The 8,826-nt window shown below is 56.4% G+C and overlaps 1 protein-coding gene across 2 annotated transcripts in view; it reads right to left on the reverse strand.

The window, feature by feature from the left end:
- NCF4 (neutrophil cytosolic factor 4) overlaps nt 1–3,327 on the reverse strand; it is an 18,850-nt gene extending 15,523 nt beyond the window's left edge. Inside the window, exon 1 of one of the 2 annotated variants that reach the window (XM_040490909.1) lies at nt 3,129–3,326. In XM_040490909.1, the coding sequence (XP_040346843.1) occupies nt 3,129–3,160 (32 nt within the window). In that variant the 5' untranslated portion in view covers nt 3,161–3,326. Of the gene's footprint in view, nt 1–3,128 lie in introns of both variants that reach the window. The other variant, XM_040490910.1, reaches the window with a different exon arrangement.
- Between the last annotated feature and the right edge of the window lie 5,499 nt (nt 3,328–8,826).

The raw sequence follows: 8,826 nt of genomic DNA on the forward strand, positions 1-8,826 counted from the left end.
CGGCCAACACCCTTGGGAGAAGCTTCTTCCTCCACTTTCTCCCTCGAGGCTGTGTGCTTCATGGGTAATTCAACTGCAATGCAATGACAGGGGGACAGGAAGGAACCATAGCTTAGAAATGGCTCTGGGCAGCGAATCGGGAAGGTTGGGTAACAGTTACTACACTTAACTGTTTCCTGAGCGTGTGCTACGTGCTAGATGCTCTCCTGGAACCTTTTTACAGACAGGGAAACTGAGGCACACACAGAGGCTACGGAACCTGCCCAAGGAAATCGAGAGGCTGGGATTTGAGCCCAAGCGGTGTGGCTCTAGAATTCTGTTCCCGAACGCCGCCACCCTGCCCCTCATTTGCTGCCCCCGCAGCTCGCTGCAGGCACTTGGGTAAATCCCAGCCCTCCTCCCAGCCTCAGTTTCCCCGTCTGAGGTACTAATCACAACAACAGCAACAGCAACAATAATAACAGCACACCCTTGTCGGCACCTAGTGGAGCTCAGACCGTGTCCTAAGCACGTTAGGACGTGGCTTCTGGCTTCTGGGTCTCACGGACCCAGAGTTGGACACGGAACGAATGATGATGTCATTTCAATGGTCAGAGAGGCCGGGAAGGAAAAGCACACGGTGTTTTGAGCTGTAACAGAGCCGGCCATTATTATAGTCCCTCCGAGAATCGGCAGGGAAGCAGGCAAGAGAGCTTGGCAAGCAGGTACTTCGAAGATGGGACTTACGTCCACCAGAGAGAAGATCAGGGTGCTCTACCCGTCGGAGGGCTCGGCTCGCGCAGACCGAGGGTAGTCAGGGAGGGCTTCTCAGAAGAAGTGGGGCTGGGCCAGCGGGAGGCGAAGACCGCAGGCAAGCTACAGGACCACAGGCAAGGGAAACTGAGTGCAAAGGCTCCAGGCAGGCAGGAGGGGGCAAGTTCAAGGAACTTCGGGGCGAGGGGCAGTTTGAGCACCGTTGGAACGCACAGCGAGAGGCAGAAAGGAAGGAGAGACGGAGCGAGGGAGACAGGCAGGGCCCATCACGAAGGCCCTGTGCCTTGCGCTGGGGGCGGGGCGGTGGGGGCGAGGAAGGGGTTACACTGGGACAGCATGGGCATCAGAGCGGGAAGGCGCGGGGGGGGGGGGAAGGTGACCCCCGAGTCCCTGCTCGGCCATTGCCAGCGGGGACCTTGGGAAGACTCCCCTCTGTGCCTGGGCTCCTTCCTCCCTCTGTTAAACGGGGACCCCTGGAGGGTCAGGAGGTCTCATCTGTGACGAGCCCAGCCCGAGAATCCCCACGAAAGCAGGGACCCTACTCGCTGCTGCACCCCCAGTGCCCAGAACAGCACTGGACACATAGCAGGTGCTCACCACAGGGCTGCTCCCGTGTCTGTGTTTTAGCAAGTGCCCTGGGGGTCAGCATGGGAGTGACCCTACTGTGTGTGGGGGGCTGAGCCAGGAAGCTGTGCACCAGGGCAGAGTGGGGGGGGGGAGCAGCGATCCTGACTGGGAGTCACCCTAGAAAACCTGCTCTCCTGGAGACCTCAGCCGGGACCCCTCAGAGCTGAAGTCAACCCAGGGCCTTCTGGGGCCGGGGGATGCTCTGGGTTCATACGCACTCGTGTCGTTCGCGAAAAGTCCACTTTGGATCCCGGATGGGAGGGGGCTGAGGCCTGGAAAGACCTTCAGGGGGCAGTTAGCTCGGGTTTTGTGGCTCCCGCACTCAGGAAGTGGTTAAAACATGTTTGTTGGGACCCATCTCACTACCCCAAGGCAGTCCTCTCCAACTTTGGATGTCTCAAGTCTTAGAAAGCCCGGCTGTACCCTTGCTTTCGCTTTGTGTCCTCTGCTCTGGCCTCAGGCACAGCACGTCCAGGGCATCCGAGGGGCAGGGAGGCCCAGGACCTGGCTCCATGGCCCCGAGAAGGGAGGGAGGCGGGCGCCCCTTCGTCCTCTGGGGACAGACACAGAGGATGGGAGGAAGGGAGCACAGTCTGGGGGGACCAGCTCTTTGGGGGGCGTCCTGTCTTCTGGCACACGTACCCCAAGAAACAGGAAGTGCCACGAGCTTCACGCTGCAGCCACTTCCTGTGTGTTCAGCTTCCTCTCCAGTGAGAGCCGTGGAGGAAGAATCTGGAATCCGGTGGGAAAACCCAGCCCTTGCACCACCCTCCAAGCCCTTGCTTCTGCGACCCCTCCATCAGCGCACACACAGACAAGCTTTCTTCTGACCGTCAGCCTTTGGAAATTCCACCTCTAACCCCAGACGCCGCCGTGGACCCTTTGCTGCCCGCTTTGACCCCAAAGAAGCCCGCCCCATCACCGCCACCCAGCGTACTTTTTTTCTGATGTCACCTGCTGTTCCCATCGAGGGCAGGAGCCACGCCCTGTGTCCTCGGGTCCCCCACAGCTCAGAGCACAGGCTTGCTGAGAGATGAAGCTAAGCCCTGACGAGGCGGGGCTCCATGTGACCCTGAGTAAGTACTTTATCCTCCTTGGTCCTCATCTTTTCTCATCTGTACAATGACAGCAACTGGACCCGAAGGATCCCGGGACATTCTCCAGCTCAAAGGTGGTACATGCTGGGGATACGGCACTGTCACGGAGCCTGCTTCTAATGGGGATGCCAGGGAGACAGAAGCAAAGGAGTGAGTGTAGAATGTCCTGCAAGCAGTTTAAGGACTGTGCGGAAAAAGGAAACCAGGCCGGCGGTCCGAGAGCAACAAGGGGGCTGTCAGAGAAGGTTTCTGGCATTTGAGCCAGGCCCTGGGTAAAGAGGAAGAAGCCAGATTCTGTGATTCTGTTTGAACAGAAGATGAAAAGCCATGCAAAGCAGTGAGCCCGGCCCGGGCCCCAGGACACCTGATCCTGTCCAGATGCGACACTCCTGTGTGACCCTGGGAAAGTCACTTCCCCTCTCCGGGCCTCGGCGTCTTCATCTGCGCCTGAGGGAAGTGAGCAAAAACTGGAAGGTTCCTTGAAAAACACTTCTAAGAATCTGCGTGGCCGAGCACTTGGGTTCTGACTCAGTTCCAGCCTCGTAACTTTTGACCTTGGTAATAAAGGGCTGCAGGAGGGTCGGCCTCTGTCCCCCAAGGCCTGCGAGGAACAGCGAGGAGGCCCGGGGAGGGCTCCGCCCCTGCACTCACCTCTCAGCCCGCAGCTGCTGGGCCACGGCCATGGCCGCCAGTGTTCCCGGGGCGTGAGTGGCAAGGGTCTCTCACCCAGGCAGGCCCAGGCCGCGTTCACCTCTCTCTGCCTCTAGCCACCCTGCGTCTCTGCTGTGGTCCCAGGCGGTCCCAGGAGAGGGCCCTGGGGAGGCCTCGCCCCTGCTTCTGTCACTTAGAAGAGGCTCCGCCTCTAGGCTCTCTAGGTCCGGCCTGGGGCCCACGCTTCCCCTTCCGCCACGCCCCATAGCTTCACTGCAACTGGGGAAGTGCCCACCCTTGGGTGCTGCGTTCGCAGGAATCCACTGACTCTGGGGCTTTGAGAACTTCCTTGACAGGATTTCTTGGTGCCAGGCCTCCGTGGGGCACCGGAGCGCTCCCTTCCGTCAGAGACAGGGTCCCAGCGCTGACTCAACCACCAAGGGGCCTCGTGAACTTGGAGAGTGACTTCTCCTCCTCTGGCGCGTCACGCCCAACCCTCTCACCTTCACTGCCAACCCTTTGCCCAAACTATTCCTTAGGCCTGGGATGCTGGCTTCCACCTTGCCTGCCATCCCTCGGGCCCAGGGCAAATGCCACCCCCTCCAGGAAGCCTCCCTGGGTTGCCCCACAGAGCACACACTCACAGTTACCTGTCCTCTAGAGGGTGAGTGTGGGTTTATGCTTCTGTCCTCTCCTTCCCCGGGGAGCTCTGGGCTATGCTTCCCTCATCCCTAGATCCCCAGGCCTGCCACAGCCAGCCAGTCCTTTCTGGATCTGCCAGCCACAGTGAGCTTTATGTTACCTGATCACGTCTTTCCCTGCTTAAACTCTTCAACTCCTTCATCTTGCACTTGAGGAGAAAGTCTGGACTCCTGGCCCTCTCTGCCTCCCAATCTCTGAAGGCCTTGCTGGCTTCCCAGTCCCTGCTCCCTGGCTCTCTCCTTCCCACACCCCCACGCTGGAGCATCTAGAATGCTCCATGGTGGCTGCCCCTCAGGGCCTTCGTGCATGCTGTTCCCCTCCTGGAATGTTCTTCCCTGCCTCCTTTGGAACTTGCCTTGGAAGCCACCTCTTCAGCGAGCGTTTCCCTGACTCTTCACCTAAATGAAGCCCCTCGCACCATATTCTTTCCTACACCCCTGTCCTTTTACTTCAGAGCATTTGGAACGATTACAATTTCGTATTTACTTGCGTGTTTATACATTTAACGACCGCATTCCCGGCTAGCACGGCACCAAGCATGTGGCAAGCACTCAGCAGATATTCAGGGGATGAATGGAAAGCTTCCAGTTGGTGATTCTGTGGCTCCTCTCACAGGTGTGGCTACTGGAGTCTGAGGGGAGCTCTCTGGGAACCCCAGCCTGTCCCATACACACACACTCGCATTCACGCCCAACGCTCACTCATGTGCTGCCGACACAAAGCAGAAAGACAGCAGAGAGGGGGTGTAGATGGCAAAGGGGCCGTGCCTGGCTATCCACGGGCATCACAGGATGGGCCCTTCTGACTCCATCTGTCCCAAACCCATGCCACATCAGGGCCCCTAGGACTGCGACAGGGGTCTGTGGGGGCAGGGCCATCTGCCTGGAGCCCAGGGCCAGGATCGTCTACAACAGCCCCTTTGTTACCTCCCAGACAAAGGGACCGGGGACAGGAGACCTTCTCAGGATCCCAAGTGCTGTCTGGCTGCTGCAAGGGAGGGCAGCTGGTAGCCTCGAGCCTTCCTCTGAACCTTGTCCCTGCCCCACCCAGCCACCCGAAGGGACTTCTGCCCGAAACAGAGCTCAGGGCGGAGCCAGAGTCCCCAGGAGGGAACATGCTTTGGGCCCAGCTCCACAGCCCTGCCTCAGTGAGAATCCAGCCAAGAGCTCTTCTGAAACCAAGGTCCCTTATGGACTGCTTGGGAGGCAGGGGCAGTTGGAGGATGACAGAGGAGAGGACAAGAGAGGGGAAAAAATAGAGACGGTCAACAGCGATTTATTGAGCAAGGCATTTGGAATAGAGATAAGGTGGCAGAATGAAACCAAGTTGAAATTTCCCATCCTACTCCAGACATATGAAAAAGGCTGGGGAATACTTTTTTTTTTTTTTTTTTTTTTTTTTTTAGTATTTTAAACATATGGAGCCCAGCTCAAAAAGCAAGAAGGTGTCATGTTCAGGTTCTAAGAGAGGAAGTAGCTACGTCAGAGAGAGGGGCTGGTGCCTCCCACTCCATGGGAAAAGTAAGGGTGGATATGGGTTATCGGGGCAGAGATTTTAATGCCTGATCTGGGATGAGGTCTGGGCTGCATTTCCTGCTGTTACCAAGAAGTCAAATCTGACTAGTGTGAAACCAGGTGTCAGAACTGATTCGAGGAACAGAATTGCTCAGCTCTCAGGGGCACCGGGTTAAGCGTCGGTTGAGCGTCCGACTTCGGCTCAGGTCATGATCTCATGGTTCGTGAGTTCGAGCCCCACGTCGGGCTCTGTGCTGACGGCTCAGAGCCTGGAGCCCGCTTCAGATTCTGTGTCCCCCTCGCTCTCTGCCCCTCCCCCACTCACGCTCTGTCTCCTTCTCTCTCAAAACATACAATAAAAAACATTAAAAAGAAAAAAAGAATGTCTCCGCTATCAGCCTGGGGTCACCCTAGGAATAGAGATACTCTCCCAGGTCATGGGTCGAACGAGGGATACGTTCGCCAGATCAGAGCCTCAAGCCGGGAACGTGCACCGGCGTGAGGCCCAGAGCCAAACTCCCCACCCGGCGTGGAAATCCCAAGCTGAGGCGTTACATCATAATATCCTGGAGCCCGTGAACCTGTAGGAGCAACAACAAAACGGCCTGTGAGCTCACAGATCAAAAGTACAAATTATGTAAAGAACACCTACACTTGGAAAGACAGCTTGTAGACTCAACACACGGAAGAATTCACACCTGCGGAACTAGAAATAATATCAACAACGACTTCGACCCAGGCACTGATGTCTTAAGGCTCCTGGCCCGCGGGACAAAACAACTAAATGTGACGTGGGACCCGCGACGGGTGTCCGTAAGCACCAAGAGCCGCAAGCATTCAGCCATGGCTGAGGTCAGGAGGAAGCTGGCCAGGAAAGACGGGAAGGGACCATTTTAGCAAGAAAGTGCGACACGGCACCGGCATGATGACTGTAGGTATCATCACATGTGCATGATGGGAAACACACAGCGTTGCCTATGAATGTGTACGTAAACGCACCCAACTCCGTGTAGGGAAGTGTGGGTGCATTTATGTCGTGTCCACACAAAAGCACGAAGTGTTGTGGCGCCTGGGTGGATCGGTCGGTTAAGCGACGGGCTCTTGATTTCAGTTCAGGTCATGATCTCACGGTGGGTGTGAGTTCGAGCCCCACATCAGGCTCTGCGCTCACAGCGTGCAGCCTGCTTCGGATCCTCTGTCTCCCTCTCTCTGCGCCTCCCCCACATGCTCTCTCTCTCTCTCTCTCTCTCTCTCAAAACTAAATAAATAAAAAAAAATTTTTAAAGCATGCAGTGTAGAGCATGGTAGGGAGATTATATGAGAGACTGTATCGAGATGATGGGATCTAAGTGGGCACATAATGAGCACAGACATGAGTGCATTTGTAACACATGAACTTGGGCAACCAACGTGCCCTTTTGATCTTCTTTACCCATCTGTAAAAACAGCCTTACTGAACAGGGTGGCATTAAGTATTAATGAGAAACATGTATGAAAAGTACCTAGACACATGGGAATTTCTTATTCTTGTTCATAGTTTTCAGCGTGTGTGTGTGTGTGTGTGTGTGTGTATGTTTGGGTGGGGGGTGTGTTTCGGGAAAGGCAAGCCCCTCAAGTTCACTTTCCCAGGTTTCTCAAGGTCTTGGCTTCCCATGCCCCACTCCCTCCACCCCAAGAAGCCTTCTGTGGTCCTGACTCAGCCACTGGGCAGCAGCCTCTGCAGTAGGGGGGGGGGGTGGCAGGGAGAGGGAGGGCAGTGGAGTGGCGGTGTGGGGGGGGGGGGAGATTGTCCAGGGAAGGCCCCGGGGCTGTGGGGGGCCAGCTCTTCCCGTGGTTCTGCTGAGTGTGGGTATTTCTCTGGCTCTTCATACATTAGCTGCTGCTAATTTTATGCCCGAGCTCTGATCCGGTGTAATTTGAGGCCATTCTGTCAGCACTAGGCTCCCGTCCTGCTGCAGGGGTGGAGAGCGGAGAACGAGGCAGAGGAGTAGCCAGGAAGAGGGAGCCAAACGCTTCACACATTCCATGAAGCAAGTATTTATGCAGCCTTGCTGGGGAGGTACAAAGAAACGCCTGACGTGACCTCTCGAGTATCCACAACTGACTTCTGATAACCTCCGCTCCCCCCACAGCCCGTGCGTAAACAAACCAGAGTCACTGAACCATCCAGATTGGTAGCCTCCCGCCCCGGGCACCGAAGCTCAGATATTTCATTCCTAGAAGAAAGCAGCCACGGGCCTTCCCTCCCCCAGGTTACTCTGGGAGCAAACCCAAACCTAAACAGCCCCGAGATTCTGATCGGGAAGAAAATTGCTGGGGGCGGTGGGAAGCAAATGACAGGTGACCGTCTGACGGTGACAAAGAGGACGAAATAAATGCTGGAAGAAAGCAGCTTCAAGAACTCAAAAACAAACGGCCGGGGCCACTCCAGAAGGGGCGTCGCTGCTTTACGAGAGGCGGCCAGGGTTCCCTTCAGATCCACACCTCCAAGGAAGGGTTCGAGACACCCAGGCCACCCCCGAGGGATTCCCAGAGGACTGGATGGGACCCAGGGCTGGCTCTAAAAGTCCCAAAAAGCACAGCACTCCCAACCATGACGGATTCAAGTGCTGGCGTCTACAGGATAAAGCATAGCCCTCGGCTTAGAGACGAGGCACGCCTCCTCCGAGGAGCCGTGGTCAGGCCTGAGAGCTCTGGGCGGTGGGAAGTGGGGCACAGTGACAGCCAGGGGCTGGGGAGGAGGCAGGACCAGGAGCTCTTGAGGGGAGCTCGGCAAATGCCCGCTGCCTGAGTCAGCGGCGCTCCTAGGGAGGACAAGGAAAATCCCAGATTAGACCGAGCGAGATTCCCGGGGATCCCTCACGCACCGAATTCCCCACTCTTGACCCACATGTGTCTCTCCTTATAATTTATGAGGGGAGCTTCACTGGCCCTCCTCCCTGAGCCACGAATAGCCACCCCTGGCAGGCCCCGGGGAGAGGTATTTGAAGACAGAGGGTGTGGGTGAAACCAATCAGACAGCAAGCTCCCTGAAGGCAGAGGGTTCTGCCTTCTCGTTGGCGCAAAAGGGCTGGGTCTGGAGCTCAGGTGCCCTGGCTCTGGCCTGTGGCCGACCGGCAGTTCATTTTCCTAAGTGGAGACGACACCGGCTTCCTAGGATTGCTCTGTTAATCATTTTTTTTTTCCGAACGGAGTGAGCCCCTCTTCCGCGCCAGACTCCTAGCGCGTGCCTGGCTCCAGATAAAAGTAATTGTTCTTGTGATACACGCTCTCTGGAGGTGTGTTCCATAAGATCGCGAATGCCAAGTACTTAGTCCAAGGCCCGCACGTAGGAGGTAAATCCGTAAAGTAACGACTGTTAATGTTGTTATTATTGGTGACAATGTGCTTGGTACGGATTGGACCCCTCTTGGTCTAGCTCTCGGTGCGCACCTTTGCTTCTTTGTGTCTCAAAACTTATCACACTGAATTCTAGTGCGCCC

The sequence above is a fragment of the Herpailurus yagouaroundi genome, unplaced genomic scaffold (assembly GCF_014898765.1).
Source record: "Herpailurus yagouaroundi ecotype Mexico unplaced genomic scaffold, PumYag 182, whole genome shotgun sequence".
Classification (NCBI taxonomy): domain Eukaryota; kingdom Metazoa; phylum Chordata; class Mammalia; order Carnivora; family Felidae; genus Herpailurus; species Herpailurus yagouaroundi.